General features: G+C 35.8%; 2 protein-coding genes across 2 annotated transcripts in view; one reads left to right on the top strand and one right to left on the bottom strand.

The window, feature by feature from the left end:
- Positions 1–441: 441 nt before the first annotated feature.
- LOC113816293 (uncharacterized) lies at positions 442–4441 on the top strand. Its single transcript, XM_027368337.2, has 4 exons — positions 442–465; positions 861–1826; positions 2850–2936; positions 3729–4441. Exons 1-4 carry the CDS (start codon positions 442–444, stop codon positions 3894–3896), a joined length of 1245 nt encoding a protein of 414 aa, XP_027224138.2. The 3' UTR covers positions 3897–4441.
- A 267-nt stretch (positions 4442–4708) lies between these two features.
- pns (DENN domain containing pinstripe) overlaps positions 4709–18419 on the bottom strand; it is a gene marked incomplete in the record, with an annotated part of 74024 nt that continues 60313 nt past the window's right edge. The window contains 20 exon segments of the mRNA XM_070145075.1: positions 4709–7175; positions 7421–7619; positions 7929–8105; positions 8345–8550; positions 8662–8780; positions 9030–9175; positions 9399–9848; positions 10538–10660; positions 13819–13915; positions 14221–14388; positions 14555–14750; positions 15007–15222; positions 15522–15739; positions 16025–16185; positions 16485–16747; positions 16872–17014; positions 17188–17372; positions 17575–17674; positions 18021–18186; positions 18361–18419. The exon segment at positions 18361–18419 is cut by the window's right edge and continues 180 nt beyond it. Coding sequence (XP_070001176.1) covers positions 6995–7175; positions 7421–7619; positions 7929–8105; positions 8345–8550; positions 8662–8780; positions 9030–9175; positions 9399–9848; positions 10538–10660; positions 13819–13915; positions 14221–14388; positions 14555–14750; positions 15007–15222; positions 15522–15739; positions 16025–16185; positions 16485–16747; positions 16872–17014; positions 17188–17372; positions 17575–17674; positions 18021–18186; positions 18361–18419 — 3573 coding nt within the window.

Below are 18419 nucleotides of genomic sequence, written 5' to 3'. Positions count from 1 at the left end.
TATGACTAAAGGTAGGTTTTATTCCTCAGATCAGAAAAAAAAATTATCCTGGTATATTTTTAAAATAATTTGAGACCAGAACTAAAAGTGCAGGTATCCGCTCTACATTTTAATAATTCAGCTCTGAAGTTCATGACTGCATCTGCGAAGAGTAATTTCAAACATTTGTGTTGGACAAAATGTGAAAATATGTTCCATGGTTTTCGACAAAACGGTCGTTAAAAACCATCTTAGTCCGGAAGCTCATCATACGCCATTAGCATAAACTCTCCCTTTTGCTTTCTGGCACGTAAAAAGACTGCAGGTTATTAAACTTATTAAATTTCAACTCACTGTGTATTGTTACGGCAGCCGTAATGAGCACCAACTGAGCTGGTGCTACGGCAGTGCCTCTTGAGCATGCGCCTGTATGTTTGGGTTCCGGTTTTGCATTTTACAAAAATGGCGGCCGACGCGAATAACGCCGTTAGGTTAGGTTAGGTGGTTAGGGTAGGTTTGGTTGGTTAGGTGATTAGGGTAGGTTTGGTTGGTTAGGTGATTAGGGTAGGTTTGGTTGGTTAGGTGATTAGGGTAGGTTTGGTTGGTTAGGTGGTTAGGGTAGGTTTGGTTGGTTAGGTTAGGTTAGGTTAGGTGATTAGATTGGGTTAGGTGGTTAGTTTAGCTTAAGTTAGGTTGGTTTGGTTAAGTGGTTAGGTTAGGTTAGGGTAGGTTGGAAATGGGAAAAGGCCTCATCAAATGTAATTGTCAAAGTGACCAGATTATGTACATGAGCAATGAACCCGTAACTTGAATATGGATAAACGAATACGGCTGCCGTACCTCTATCCTGTGCCTAAATTGAATCGTATGTCTCTCTGCAGGTGGAGTGTGCGTTCCTGCTCCTGTGTCTCCTGAGCTTCACAACCGCCACCTGGCTCTTCCCGGGCCAGAACCGCCCACCGCACCCAGTCGACAATGCCCAATCTGGCAGCTTTCACGACACGTTAATACGAAACGAGAGGTTCGACGTCGACAGCAGCGGTCTGATTTCGGCGTACGGACCGAGGACCTACGACGCTGGCGGTCTTCCTCTCCCTGGCACGAGAGGAGGCGGCGGCGGCGGCGTCGACGACCACCTCTTCCTGGTGAATAACCGTCGTCGGTATGGGTTCAAAATCCCGAGGAGCCTTGATGCCCCGATCTACGGCCTCCGAGCGCCTCCGACTCCCTCTCCGATCGCGACCGCCAGCAGCTCAGGCTTCGCGAAGAACTACAACCTCCCTCTACCGTCGCCGAACACGCCCACCACGACGCTGGCCCAGCTCAACCGCGTGCACGGCTATCACGCCCCTTCCCAGTACATCCAGCTCCAGCCTGTGCCCTCTCCCAACCACGACTACGAGGCGGCCCAGTCCATCTACTCGCCCCACTCCTTCCGACCGAGCCCGCACATGCAGTCGGACGGCGCCTTCAAACCCAGCGCCTATTTCATCCAGGACTACGAGGCCCCCAACGCCTACCCTACTCCCGCTCCGCTCTACAAGGAGTCGACGATACCCCCGTATAAGCACAGGAAAATTACGACGACCTATAAGCCCTTCACTTACCCGACCGTCGAGTCCTATAAAGTGACGACTCAAAAGCCATACAAACCCGCGCCAGTCCCTCAGTATAAACCTCCGACGTATTCCACTTATAAGAGAGCTACACCACGACCCTTCAAGGTTGTCACACCTGCGGTTTACAGTTACAATACACCCGCGCCGGCGAAGTATAAGAGCTACGGTGCCACGCCGTCAAAAGATTACTTGAAGACTGTGACTACAGAAGCGCCCTACAAAAACAAGGTAAATAGATGGAATCGTTGGTAATTGATATGAAATTGGTAAAATGCATTACACACACACCACACACACACACACTGAAGGCATATTCATCAACAAAGCTGATATAAATGCCTGAAATTATACTTTTTCTTTGTGTCCTTATATATAAGAGCTAAAAATCCATACTGGAATCAGAGGGGGTCCGCCCTGGCTTTTTCCGAACGCTACCGTATACAGAGCCTGAAATTTCCCATATTACCAGGTGCTGGCGTACCCTACACTGGCGAACAACAAGCTGGAATAACCAAATTCAAAGGTTAAATAGGAAGAAAAGAAAAGGAGCAAAAAGTATCGGTATAGGTTACTTATAGTTAGAAACCACATAGTTTAAGCTTGAGTGGCCTTATATCCACCACTAAAAGTTACGCGATTGGTGTCTTAATTTTGAGCATGAAATTTTCTTCAAGTGGAACCATTTCATTAAGAGGAGGTTGATATTTGGCATGAATAACAACAAAATACAGTATCAGACAGAAATTTTGAAAATAGCTCTACACGTAATATAAGCCTATGACTTAATGCAAGTTTCCTTATCGTTCTTATATACGTATAGTTAGCGTATAGTCAAAAGGTTCCAGTTTCTTCAATATTTGACCAACCAGCTTATGAAAAAACATGTATCTTACAACTATATGTAGTAACTTGACTTGTATTTGTAACAACTTAAATTAATTATAAAAAAATAAAATAGTTTGTGTAAAGCCAGATGGCGTAAGAGATTCAACCCTATCAGGCATGAACTATCCATTGGCGTACAAAAAATATATTCGGCGGACGGATGGTTGTACTTGGTCAAAAGTCTTGTCAAACCTATTTCGAATTCATTTTCGAACATCAACTTAATACCACACTGTTTGTCAAGGGTAAGACGGATACGGGCCTTCAGTTCATGACATGACACTTGTCCATCACTGTACCTTGATTCCAGTATGGCTAAGCATATTATATGTATATGAATATTAATGTCTGCACTAATTCTAACAGGGAAAGAGTTACAACTACCACTACGGTGTTGGTTCCGTCTATCATGGCACTAACTACAGACACCAGGAAAGCAGTGATGGTGACACTGTAAGTATACCATCTGTTTTTTTCTTTTCTTTCCTTCTTCTTCTTCTTTTACTTCTTTTTCTTCTTTCGCTTAAATGAGGTCCTGTTGTAAGTTCCAGGTTATTAATGCCAGCAGATAACACTGGTAATATAAGTCTTACAATTTAAATTATGCAAAATTTTAGCATAGGTCCTTATTACTTGAGTAAAATATGTTTAATTGTAAATGAAAATGGTGATGAAATGTTCCAAAATCACAAAACAAGAATCATCCAAATTACTCAGAAATATATTTTTTGTATGCTGTTATGATTTTTTCACACTATTTTTATGATGAAAGCTTCCCAGCAGAGTTGGCATTTCTGTGGGCATTGATCAAATTATGGTTTTAATAATAATTTTGTTTATTCAAGTGTTCCTTTTTCACCCCTTTGACACTGAAATACTATGCAACTGACCTTTAAATGTGAATGACATGGATCTAAATAATGTGTACCAGTGTTATGTCTGCTGGTATACCTTCTAGACAACAGGCTTGCTGAGTGATTCATTAAAAATTTCACATGAACCCAAGCTGTTCGAAGTTGGTTGTATTATCATTAGTCCTGTAACCTGGAGAACTTAATCACAGCTGATTAGACGATGCTTAAGGTTGGTTGGTCTGTCTCATGTACAATTCCTGCATTGAAATTTAGCATGTGTGTTAGCTAGCATGAGTTTGTCTTGTTAGAGCAGTTAATATTCCATTGCAGTTAGGAAATGCTGTATCTATCGACCATCCATTGCCAGTTAACTTATATTTTCTGCATACAGGTTCATGGAGAATATCGCGTTCAGCTCCCTGATGGACGTGTTCAAGTGGTAAAATACACAGCTGATCACAAGAATGGCTTTGTACCCATAATTACATATGAAGGACCACAAACAGCCCAGGCAGCAAATATTCATTATCAACCACCTAAGCCAACTAAGATCTGGTAAAGGATACCAGTGCATATTAATGAATCTTTTGTATTCCTGTATTTGTATATATCAGGATCCCATATGAAGCAGAATCTCAGATTTTATATAAACCTGTAGTAGTAGCACCTTTATTATCTTTCAGTGTTCTTCATATTCTTGAAAATTTTGCTGTATGTCAGAATGTCTCATCATTTTTCATCTATCACTGTCATCCTTTTTCTGTTAAAGCCTGTTATTTATATAGATAAGTGTTTTTTGTTGTTGTTTAGAATGAATGTATATATTTTCTGTTGTTTTCTAAAATGTAAGGTGTATATAATTGTTGAATTTGTTCTTATATTCATATTTATGCATTTGTATTTAACTTTTTAACTTGGAAAGTTTAAAAACAAAGGTTTTTGAACTTTTTACTTTCTCATGGTTTCTATCCACTAATTCCTTTTGATTATATGAGCAGTTTCACTTATAAACTGTTGTACACAACTCATCAGTGTTGAAATGCTATATGCCTCTTGACAGCAGTGTTACCATGTGCCACATCCACATTTTTAAACATTGCCTGTGCATCTTCATAATTTATATGATCAGTTTACAAAAAGACTGGGTTCCTAGTAACACAACCAAAACCACATTTAGGCAAGGCAGGCATTCTGCAGTTCATGCACTGAAAAGCCCTTTACTGTTGGCTCTCATAAACAGAATTCTACTATCTATTTTCAACAGGAGCACAAATAGGGGCATAGCCATTAATTTCCCATAAGTTTTACACAAATGATGTATTAAATTATTACATAAATACTGTATCAAATGGTAAATAAAAAACAATAAACTATATTTATGACTTTACTTCTTTAAGATTTCCACTTCATGCAGCACATGTATATACACATTCACACTGTCATTACTGGACAGTTGAGCATTGGCTTTGCTATAATTTCAACCTCATAACATAAATAGGATAAACTGTCTTCTAATGACATCTATAGCAAATTCCTGTTTTAAGTATATCAACACACTTTTTAACAAGTGTAACACATTGTACTATAAGTACAAAATTAATATTGCCTTGCTTTAAAATCATAAGATACAAATTGTGACTTAACCTTTCTGTACACACAAACTTACATTAAGTCTGGGTAGCCAATGACAATTGCAATACAGTCAGTATTACTGCAAGAGTACCACTTTTGTACTCGAATAAACAGTTGAGTAATGTCAGGCAACTTTCGCGACCTGGAGAGAGGTCACGGTGCAGGCACTGACAATGGCTGTATTCATAATCACAAAATTCAAAGTTTGCATCCCATCTTTGGTAGGTAGTTAACAAAGTAAAAATCCATGAAAAGGTAAATTTTGCAAGTCTTGCGACATGATTATGAACACGCCGGGTATCACAGCTTCAGGGATACGCAGAGATTTTTTAGCTAATTAGTATGGCACTCCAACATCCAGTCAGAACACTGCTAAGAGGTCTGCAAACACAAGATTCAACTGGATTACTGAATATGCGACTCATATTTGCTCGTAATTACTGTCACAACTCACCATCTACCTCACAATTCTAGATTAACAAATAACTTACATTAAAATATATGAATATATTTAGTACATCATGCTGTGACAACCGTTCACCATAACAAAGGTACAGTCATCTTATAATACAGTTACAATAATAAAAAAAGAAGAGAATAGTAACTGCTGACATAAAATTAAAACAAATGCCTAAAAACAATTCAGCACATGCAAGAAAAAAGGAAAAATTAAATCTTATCACAAAATCAGCAACTTTGGTTTATAAATCTCACTAAGTAAAATATACATACTAATAAAAATGAAGCTACATGACAAATCTAAAAGGACTGCACACCCTATCCAAGATTAGGGTGAAGATACCACTTACATACAAGTATGCATCTACGGTTATAAGTAACCTAATGCGAAAAGTTTAAAAACGGTTCTGACTTGATTTCCTCCTCCTTAAAACCATTTTTGGCTATCTGACACATCTCAAAACAAAACCCTTACTTAAAAACTCTCCAGTACACATTTAAACCCAAAGAGTGGTTTGGAATGCATGTACTGAACCAAATACTCTATTGTAACACCAGTTTAATTTTGTCTTGTCAAATTTTTCCAATGATGGTCTTTTTTCCATAAATACTTCATATGGATATTTCTCAAAGTGGCGAATGAGATTTAAAATAAAACTACATTGTAGTGTCAATATCAGATGTAATGTGATAAAATTCCATTAAAAAATAATAAAATTACTATCAACAGCTTCTATAGCAATATCTCGTTATATCCAATAACTTAACATTTAGATGAGAGTATTATTAAACATCATTAAAAATAAAATGAACTCTTAATATTTCTCCTTAAAAAAAATAAAAAGCAAGAAATTTGCTCTACACCGAACACTGACTTTATTACGAGAGAAATAAACATTCACTATGCAATCTGTACTGTACCCTCAAGATGGTAAAAATAATGATGCACATCTAACATCCTTAGTCCTACATTTTTGTAACTGTTAAAAAAATATGTGCGTCTATGACATTTCCTTTAAAAATAGCAAACTTAGAGGCGATTAATACTATATAATTTTGCCTATAATGATCTAGAATACATTTTAAATAACTTCTGAGTATTGCTTGCTTGTTCGAAGGTCAAATGAGTTACATAGAAAACTCATAATTTTGATAGAAGCTCCATCAATGTATCGTCCACACTCCAAGTTCACAAGTTCATGCATGTGTATATAGCAGGCTGGACAATGGAACTATGACTAATAAACTATTGCTTAAAAACAAAAGGGATCACATATCATCAAGTGATAATAACTATCTTTTTCTTCCTTACAAAAGTCCATCCTTTTCTATACACACTCTATTATCAAAATTATACAATCTTCATAAGTTTTCTTGATTCTCGTCCTGTTCACAAGTCACCCGTTTGCTGCATTTGTTCCTTAACACCCTACTTTTACACAAATTGACAAGTCCTCTTATCTACTTTTCTTCTTGCATTCAGTCATGCAAGGACCTAAATGCTGGACAGCTTGGAATACAATGGCACTAATCTCCCTTTGGGAAATTCTGAACAATTGCAGTCGTCTAATCTATTCCTCTTGTTAGTGATCTTTCCAACACAATGTTGAACTCATTGAGAGCAGACAAGACATTAATAAGATCTCGGACTAATTGAGGATCTCTGAGGAATGAGGAGTCATCGTACATGTGACTCGTAACTGGTGAACGTTGCAAAGGTAATAAAATTCTTGGCAGTAGATGTGCTCTGAAAAAAAAGACAAGAAATCACTTAATTTGAACCTTCTACTCTGTTTACTAATACAACATATGAATGGCACTGATTACAAGAAAAACAACAAATAAATGTTCAAATAATTTTGCTAAACAATTTAAATTTGTATAATTCATTTATTCTGTCATTTAACACATGAAAAAATAGTATGCTTGTTGCAACTCATGGATAAAGAAAGAATAAGTAAATCAAGAACAGGAACCCAAAAATTCACTAACCTTGCAGCAAGGCAAACAAAAAGTTGGAATTTATCATCCTTTCCAAGGTGAGATGAAGAAGCATTGATGCGAGACACAAGAGAGACAAATTCATCCATGCTTGCTAGGCCGTGGTCTCGGCCATCACGTGCAATGCCAGTCAGCTGTTCTCTTTCCATGTCTTCACGAAGAATCACCTCAAAATGTTGCTGCACTCGCTCTGTTGTGTGGACATGAAAATTATCAGCATGTAAAATGTGTTTTGCAAAAGTCTAGCACACAAAATAATTACAAGTTTATCATTTAATGTGAGAAAGCATATGTATTAAGAAATGAATATATTATCTAGTTCTAACAATAAACACTGTAAAGATGTAGCTACATTACTTTCATGGGAAATTTAAAACAAATTTCACCAAACTCTTCCCAAATTAATGAGGCTTACCTATTTTTGCTATCTGTTAAAGCCTCTTCTATTTTTTCTCAGAAAAGAAATGGAATAATATAATAATCTCAATGATCTACTTACCAAAATAATCCCAAAGGTAGAGATTCTTGCCAAAGAAACGTGTAGACTTAAAACCATACGAGAATACTTGTTCTAGGCAACACACCAAGCCAAAATCACCACAGAGTAACAATGTCAGACTACCTCTTTCTTTCTCTGGCTTGTAGAAGTACTTTACTAAATTATTGACAGAGTCACCTGTAAGAACAACAGAGAAACCATTTAACCCCAGATCACAAGTACACTCTTTAAATGAATTACATTTGAAACCATATATGCACATGTATTTGAAACAATTGCAAGAGATACTAAGATCCAATGAAAATCCCCAACCATCAAAACTGATACAATATCAACAAAATGAAGTGTTTTTATTGCACTTCAAATATCTTACTTTAACTCATATAGACACAGATAAAACAGAATAAAAAAAATACCTAGATGCTGCTGTATCTCTGGCACAGTGAGTTTAAGGTCCGACCGTCTAGGGCCGGGCATGTTAGGTGATCTGCAGCGTGGAGGAGTGCGGCAAGATTCCACAAGGTCATCTGACGTTACGTGGGATGGTACAATCTCTCCCACTAAGATTCGCTCAAGGGAACCATCGTCAATGCCGCGGCCCAACCACCTTCCACAGGGGAACCTTTAGGGTACAGGACGAAGATAGACATGTTAATGGAAATATTTCTTAGGCTCCTAGAATAATCTCTTATCACTTGAAAAAATAAAGTTTCAGGATAAAGCAGTTACTTACTTCCAAGTATGTCCTGTGACTTCATTTCTGACTAGTACATGTTCTACCATCCACTTTGGAGACATCCCAGTGTTGTCATGTCCAATCCGAAGTGTAGTTAGCAATCCAAGGTTCTTGTGCTGTGAGCAAAAGGAAATTATCCTTTTAGTAAGTGATGTAATGTAATCTAAGATCAACCTAAAGAAAGAGAAGGCCTCTTCAATTCCATAAATTCTCTACATTTCACCTGAGGAATGACAAGTTGGAAATAATTTCCTTTCTGCTAGGATCAATACTATACTCAGTTACAATATGAAATACCTGAATGATAATTATTCAAAAAATTTTTTCCCTGGATAAATATTTACGCAATACTACTGATCAATTACCTGAAAGACGAGTTCAACTTGGCCTTTCGGCACTGCAATGTTGTTTGTTTGGCCAAGGGTTCCTCCAAGGCTAACCCAAGCATTGGCTGATGTGCTGGCACCACTCAGTTTACGTGATGGGAAGATCACCACACGATATGGCACAACTGTAATAGGTATAATTATGACGAGTCGTACATTTGGATTTTTCCTTTAAAAATCTTGCAGTATATCCTAACGTCATACAACAATGAATATATGAATCAATAATCAAATAATTTCAGTATTAAACTAGAACTGCTGAAATAACATGTTTTACAATGCATGTTGGTCGTGCAACCTTTTCTCCTAAATCTAGTTGATTCTATTTGTAAAATAAGGAATACTCACTTGTTGTGGTATATGTATTTGTGAAGCAGAAGTAGTCTACTGCATTAAGAGACAAAAGGTATGAAAGGAACTGCTCCTTCTCGTCATCACATCGCAAGAATGCATAGCGCTTGTAGAGACTCCGAAGTAGCTCTGAGTCACTCAGCAGAGTCGTCAGATTTTTGGAAAGAACTTTCTTCTCGAGGGAGAGTCTCACCCATGCTCTTGCATACCCTATATGTGTCTTTATCTCCGTCATGGCCAGGACATTGCGCATGTCGAAGGTTATGGAAATAGGAAGTGGCCGTAGAGTGGGGACTCCAGATTCAGACTGTCTTGACCTCCGCTCTATACTACGGTCACTTGGCCATCTTTCTTGTAAGGATTTCTTTCTCAGGCTGTTAGTGTTGCTTGGAGATTTGGTGGGAGATGCTGGAGCACTTTCAGTTTCTAATGCCATTGTTGAGAGATCTGATGTGAAAATAATGTCAGGCGCTGTTAGAAAAAAAGACGAGGGAAAACGAAGAAAGAAGAAATGGAAAAACAAAGGAGAGAATTATGTACCTGTTACAGAAATCATATTATGGATGTTCTAATAGTGAATAACATTTAAATTGTAGTTGCTGAATATGAAGCTACGTTTCGGCTAAACAGTCATCCATGTCGAATTAACTTAAAATCTCCAATACTTTATGCAAAAGGACACAAAATACTGGATATCAAGAATAGTATAACTTGAAGGAAAAAAGAGAAAAATATGTAACAAAAAGTATATTTATACTTGTTAGTTGAATATATCAAGTTCATGCCACTCAGTCTCCTGAACAGAATGAATGATCCACAAAATATGACCATTAATTACATAGGATTTTCAATATGTAATTATGAATATCTGTGATTACAATATGTTAATCTAAAATAATACATTTATAGGTGATATTTACAACAGCAATATTGTTTACCAAAAAAACAATATAAAGCTATATATCACTGAAAACAACACCTATTTAAATGGTCTATGATAAAGACACTTAAACTTGTGTGTCTTTAAATAATTCTGCTTTCATTCACTTTAGTTAAAACAGAACATTAATAAGCTTAAGAGAAATGAGTTTATTATGAGCAGGCACCCATTTACCAAATTCATGTCAACCACTTACCAAAATTATTTGCTAATTGAGAAGCCAGAGACCCAAGACCACTAATGTTACCAGATTTAATGGACAAGAGAATCTCCGACAATGGTGACATACTGCTAATCTTTGGTGCGGAGTTTTGGGGAACTGAAAAACAACGGCGAGCATTTTCATCACAGGACTAGTAGGGAAGCACCATTCAGCCTTTGTTACGTTAGTGGAGATTTGCAGAGAGACAGTCAACTAGGATTAATGCTACTGTAAGTAGTTGAGTATTGAGTAAATGTATTTTACTTTCAGGACAAGATACCAAAGGACGGGCAAGGGTGTGATTAGTCGAGGAAAAAATGTGAAGTCAGTTAAGACTGTATGCATACAGAACCTCAAATGTACATGTATATGTATGTATATATATGTATGTATACACATATACATACACACACACACACATATATCTATATAAATGAGGTACTACCATAGGACTGGTAAAATTAGTGGTCTTACAAATTATAAGAGGGTACAATACTGGCTACAATACAGAGAAAATATCATGCATCAAGGATATGAAATCCCCAGTATCAGAAGAAAAGAACAGAATGTGTCTCAGGGAAAACGGATAAAAATGGAAATAATTCACGTACATACACGACCCTGTGAAGGAGAGACTTCCTTAACGGCCCATCCAACCTTGTCTACAGGATCAGGAACGTAATATCAGCATGCTATCTATTCGCTACGAACATGCCACAGACCAACATACGAGAAAAGAGTCCCTGACACACAACACAGAGGGGGGAAAAAAAAGCAGCTACTTCATCTACAGATCCAGCAATCAATGAATCAATAAAATCTAGAGTACATGTGCATCTCCACGAGAATGCACGTTTATCCCAGTAAGAGCAAAGGTGACATACAGTAATAAAGCAAGCACAGATTAAAAAAAACATACAATCAATTCTCTTCCTGATAATACACCAGGCCATAGCTGCTTGAGTCAAGGGAGAACAACAAAGAGTTAATGGTTAGTAACATGAGATGCGAAGGCTTTAATGGTGATACAGAAAAATACATGGAAACATAATCATATCACTAGTATGTTCTTGATCACAGCAATTCATCACAGCAAAAGATTAAAAAGAGTAAAAGATTAACATTTTGCAATTATATAAATTTCAAAATCAGAACTGAGGAAGTATGCTATGATGACTGTGTGGTTCAGCAACATCATCAAATAAGAAAACAACAAAAAAATTGAATTCAAGAATTACATAACATATATCATCAATGAAACTTTCTTCTGAATAAATGATCTACTTTGAAAGATATCAATTCTTAAATATCTAAAACTATGCAGATGAGGCAATTCTAGAATATGCCAGTTGTGATAACTCATTTCATTAGGAAATGTGAATACTCTTGGATGTAAAACTAAATCAGAATAAATCACCTACAGGCTAGAAAACCAGTAATCTGACCAATGAAACGAAAAGTAATAAGTTAGAGGATAAAGTTATGTAATAATTGAAATGCCTCACACAATGGCACTTTGGAGTATAATAATTAAAAATAATATGATCTGAACATAATGAAATAGCACAACAAATGAAATATTAATAACTGAGAAATATGATATATCAATAGTTCATTCTGAACATAATGAAATACCAAAGTAAATGAAATGTCAGTAACATCAACAAATAATATCATAGTTGTCTTACCACGTGCTATTAACAAAAATAAAATAATGACAAAATTAAATAATGATATCAACAATAATAAATATAACAGTGATAATGATAACGAATAATAATAATAATAATAATAATAATAATAATAATAATAATAATAATAATAATAACTACAATAATAATAAGAAAAGAAATAAAAAATAATAGTAATACACACAATAAAGCTGATAAAAACAAAAATGAAAACAACAGAAGTTATAACAATTGAAAAACACAACAGAGCCGACAAATGCAACAATAACCACAAAATAATGAATGACAAAAAAACAATAAGAGCAAAAACAATCAATTCCAACACAAATGACAATCATACAACACTTAAAACACATAAACGAAGAAAACACGCAAACAGCATAAGAACAGATACTTAAAATCGCTTTAAAGAATCAAAAAATAAAAATCGTTATATGTTCTTTTACAAAACGGTTGAGAATGTACGTTCGCTTCTATTAGCCTATGCCTTTCTGAAACATTCACGACTTCCTTTCCCAGCCCCTATAATGAGATTTTGTGCTCTGTCAACCACCCGAGTGAAATATTAAGAAGCGCGGTAAAACACGTATCTTCCCAATCTTTGCACTTTCACACCTGCAGCATACATGATATTCTAAACTAATCTGACTTATTTCGAGGGGTTATATCTCCTTAACAATTGTGGTCAGGGCACACAATTAAAACAAGCTTGATCATGTGTGGGTTGGCTACTTGTTGGCTACTTGTTACTCGGTATTTGGGCTTAGTTCATTGTATGTAATCAGATAACATTTTCAAGAACCTCTTTATTAACTGAACCAACTGCAATAATAAAAAATTGAAAAAGATAAATAGTAATGACTACAATAATTACGATAATCATAACTATATGATTAACCATAATAATAAATAATAATAATAATAATAATAACAATAATAATAATAACAATGACGATGATGTTGCTGTCAATAATGATGATAGCAACAACAATAGAGATTTTATAAATAACGGCACATCTTGCTGCTTCCATAAGTAATTTCAAATTCATTACAATTTCTTTTTCTCCTTCTTAAAGCTAAGCTTTTCTTGGGTTATTAAAGCCACTCCAGTGCAGTGTATACATATATGTATACATACATATACGTATACATAGACATAGACATATACATATATATATATATATATATATATATATATATATATATATATATATATATATATATATATATATATATATATATATATATATATATATATATATATATATATATATATATATATATATATATATATATATATATATATATATATATATATGTTAATGTATGTATGTATGTATGTATATCAATGTGCATTCACCTGGTTAAAATTCAAATCATTTGAAGCAATGCATTTAGAATCAAGTGTACACATAGCATAATATATCCTGTATTACAAATCTTGCATTCTGGTCATGTCTAAATCTGTTGCATATATATATATATATATATATATATATATATATATATATATATATATATATATATATATGTCCTTTTCATCTTTTTCTTTACCTAGTAACACTAATAAGAATTTCAACAAACCTGGAGAGAGGAAATTTGGATTCACAGGCTTAGTAGAATCATTACATTCCTCCAGCTCTTGATAGTTTAGGAGATGAGACCAAAGAGCGGATTTGCCCTAAAAGAGAGAAAAAGAAAAAAGAAGATAATCATATTAGTAACTTTCTTCTTTTTTGAGACAAAATCTTACATCTAATAATAACAGACAGTGCACAAGTTGAAACAATACTGCACAAAATACAATACTTATTACTGTAATGGAATGACAAATAATCTCTAAAGGAAAATGAATTAAGTCTAAACTTACATCAGCGGAAGGCCTATATGGAACAATATCTAACTCTTTTTACTTCTCTGTACACATACCTGAATTCACATCAATATCAACATAGTATACGTAATTCCTTCTGTAATGCAACATACCTGCTTGCTTTGGAGACCATGAGCCCAAACCCTCTCTAGGAGGTCACACAGAGATGCTATGAGCGTGTTTTCTTCCACACCCACAAGACTTCCTTCTCCATGGCCTAATTCTACAGCCTCGGAACCCATCTTTTCCACTAGCATTCTTTTGGTTCTCGTCTTGCATTCCTGTTATTAAGTGCTTATTAATGACAGATATTTGAATATAAAAGATCACAATAATTGACTCAGTAATAGCGGATATCCCTTCATTAACATCATAATTTGAGGAAATTAATTCACAATAGGTGTTTGATAAAAGGAAGCAAATCATTACTCATAAGATATACTATACCTTCAACAACTGTTCGACAAAATTCCAATTGGTTTGAGCCATATGAGCAGGTGACATATCTGCTAACTTTGGTTGTAGCTTGGACTTGGCGTCATGCATAATCCTATCACGTTGATCACTGGATAGGCCAGTGTGCTCGAGGTGTCTTTCCTGTCTTTCTCGTCTCCTCCAGGCATGACTGCTCCTCTTCTTACTCCTATACAGAAATAAGTACTGATTTAGATCTGAATTACAAACATGGACTTCCATTTGTTAACAGTAACAGGAACAAAATAATTGCATTTCTAAAAACAAATAGGATCTAATGGTAAATTTAATATTCAGCAATAAGAACATGAAATTGAATGCATTCTGTGCTACTTGCAATTACTATAGAGCCTGAAAGATGAAAGATGCACTGGCTGCATTGATAAGGAGAGGTTATATATTCACTCCAAAGTCTATAGACCTACTTGTGTGGTTCCTTATTGAGAGCTATTCTGTCTAAGAGCGGGAAGTGCCCTGGGTTGAACTGCGTGCATGACTCTGCCAGTGGGTCCATGGGCTGAGGGGCAGGAGCTCGGTAGTCGATGTGAGACATTCTTTTTTCCAAGATTTGTTCTGTTTCTCTAATTGTTGTGCATGGCTCATATGATGGTGTGCGAACTAAACTGTCATCATATCTGTCTCTGGAGAAGAATCATATTTGTCATTATAATCTACAATAAATATAGCTATCCACTGACAAATAATTGTTTCTTATGTAATAAAGAAGAATTGGGCATGTTTCATTGTTATAGAAAATTAAAAAAGTATATCTTGATAAACTATTATATATTATGTAAATCTGTAACAAGAAGTAACTATTGGTGTATATCATAATAAAACTACCACAGGTGGGGGACGCACAATGAACATATCCCCAGGCCCATTTTTTAAATCAATATCAATCTCAAAAGGACAATTCAGAACACCAAAATATTATCACCTGAGGAACCGGATGCGTAGATCAAACACACGTAAATTCGTGTCGTGCTTGCCCCAGTTGGAGAGGATCTTGTTGTCCACCAATGTCGTGAACATCTGAGATTCAATGAATCGTGACAAGAAAGGAAGATGAGCTTCTGGCTGGTCTGAGAGGAATGTTGCCTTGTCAAAGTTCTGCATGGATTCCCGACAACTAAGCCACTGCTCCATGTCCATTTCCTACGGAATCGAAACAGGAAATTAATGCTAAATGCAACTTTATACAAACAGAGCTACAGTAACATAGGCTTACTTAAGAGCCTTTAACATATTGTGAACACTTCATAATCTCTTTTTCAACTAATATAAAGATCTATCCTTCGTATCAGAAATTATTTAAAAATATAAAGCCATCATAAAGTGTAACTTTATATGTATAAGAAACAATGACTTTCTGATGTGTATATTCATCTACTTAACAGGAATAGAGCTTGCACAGATCATATACAAGGGTTAAATACTAACATGACAATTTGGCTGAATGACAAAATGGTCATAGGCACAAAACATGTGGACAAATCTATTGAGGAACACTTCTCGGACAGCATTGTTAAGCTTGAGGTCCTCTAACATCTCGTTCTCTCGCTCCCGTCTGACTCCATCAACTTCTTCACCGTCATATACACCTGTATGTCAAATATCAAGAAAAAGAAGAATGTCATATTATTTAATGATGGATAATCCTATTATAAATAAAACAATAAATGATAATATGAAACCATTCCAAGATGTATCGTATACTAGAATACATATCTTTAGCATTATCGTTGATTTATTTTCTAATAAATAATAATAATAAACTTCACATAACCTGAACAAAATTCAGGATAAGAAAATGCTCATGCTAAACAACACAAATGAACAAATATCTAAGACGGCTCATGAACTTGCCACTCCGTCTCCTGGAAATGTTATGGCCACTCACCGGCCTTCCGTGCAATTGCTGTTATTTCCCTAAGCTGTGGTGAAAGGTGCAGGGTGTCAAAATGGTGACTTCTGCTACTACTCGGGGGACCTTGTGCAGGGGAGGTGGAAGAAGCTACTGAAGAAGGAGGGAGGGAAGTGATGGAGGAGTGAGACCCACTGATGGATCCCTCTGTGCTGGACACGCCCGAGTCCGAGTCGTGGGACCAGGAGCACTTCCGTCTCCTGCGGTACTTGTACTGAGAGTGATGCTCGTTCAAGTTCCTGTGAAATATTTGTTATCTATTAATTTATGCAGTGACAAATATTAAGAAAGTCACAAGGCTATAAGGCATATAAAACAATTACATATTCTACCTGAATATTCTTGCTAACATCACACACTTACCTATCCAGTTTACCAGCTGGAACTTCCCACTTTAAAAGTAATTGTGTGAGTTCATGAATGAAGTCTACTTTGTGAGGAAACTGAGGAAGATCTTCAGGTACTTCTACGGTGCCTTCATCCACATCAACCAAACACAGGTTTGCCTAGAGAAATTCCACATCATGAGAGAACAGAACATTGCCATATCATCAGAGAATGTTATATATAAGAAACCAGATCTCATACCTCTATGGTGACAATATAAGAAATCTTTGTAATGCTCACTGATAATGTTTTACTGTCTACCATTAAGTAAAAATGAAATATTGTAACTAACCTCATTTGGGATCTGAATTGTATCCCTTGAGTCGTTGGAGCACTGCAGGCCCATGATAAAAGGCACCGGGGCATCAAGGAAGTGATGTAGAGAGGCAGGTAAGATTGGCACATAAACATGTTGCCAAACAAACGGAAACATCAGCGCACATATACTCTCCGCGACCAGCATCAACTTGTAGTAATCTGATAGAATGACAGAAAATTGATTGGTACATTCTTATGGTCATATGTTTTTTTCAAAAGTATTCATCAATCAATCACTTTATAAAATATATTTTTGCTGATTGGAAATGCTAATGATATTACTATTCACTAACAAATGACATACCTATTACATATCTTATGAGGTTAACATACGAAATAAACTGAAGCGTAAATTACTTACCACTAGACACTAGAATAATTTGGTTTTCAAGCAGTACACATGTAAGAAGCTGTACAACACTTTCTACATTGAGGACTGTGAAGAACTCCTTCAAGGAGTACTGGAAAGGAAAAAAAATAAATTGTTGAATCACAAATACCCCTTGTGCATTACAAATTTCAAGCAGCAAATAAACATTTTGTCACAAGCTGCATTACTTATGATTAACATTAAAAAGTCCACTTTAACTGTATCTTTAACTATAAGCAACTTCTAATAGTATATTATGCATAGGATAATAATTCCTTACAAACCAGTATCTATACCACAGCAATTCAGTAAAGTTATCCTTATTCCCTAACCATTGTAAGTAAACTTCTATTCCACAAAGCTGATACAGACTTCGGTTTACAAGGAACAGGTATGTAAATTATAGTCACTGCAATTATGGCAACATATTCACTTACCACAAACAATGGAAGCTCCTGACTGGTGGGGCACTGACACACCTGCATCTTCCCAAAACAGGAAAATGCCACACATCGACCGTGGGGCGGTGCTGGCACCTCGTAGAGCAAGTTGTATACATGAGACTCTAAACTTACACCTCCACTTTCACACTGTATGAAAAACCTGAAATATAGTAAGGTGGTGTTTAGAAATAATAACCATATGTAAGAAGATGTATCATCTTCTATTATATTTCAGAAAAGAATGTCACTGATTTGTTGCAATAAAGAACTAACAACCATATATAAGTAGACAAATCACTTATCAATTCTTTGCAATAAAGAAAGAGAAACTTACCTATATAGACCTTTAAGAAATTTTTTGGCAGAGTTTACATATGGGTGCTGTCCAACAAG

The sequence above is a fragment of the Penaeus vannamei genome, chromosome 33 (assembly GCF_042767895.1).
Source record: "Penaeus vannamei isolate JL-2024 chromosome 33, ASM4276789v1, whole genome shotgun sequence".
Lineage (NCBI taxonomy): Eukaryota > Metazoa > Arthropoda > Malacostraca > Decapoda > Penaeidae > Penaeus > Penaeus vannamei.
The sequence above is the reverse complement of the archived record's forward strand: the minus strand, read 5'-3'. Positions and strand labels throughout refer to the sequence as shown.

Coding starts and splice junctions, on each gene's coding strand:
- LOC113816293 (XM_027368337.2), top strand. CDS start 442: ATGGCGGCCGACGCGAATAACGCC. Junction 466..860: donor CGGCCGACGCGAATAACGCC/GTTAGGTTAGGT, acceptor GTCTCTCTGCAG/GTGGAGTGTGCGTTCCTGCT. Junction 2,937..3,728: donor AAAGCAGTGATGGTGACACT/GTAAGTATACCA, acceptor TTCTGCATACAG/GTTCATGGAGAATATCGCGT.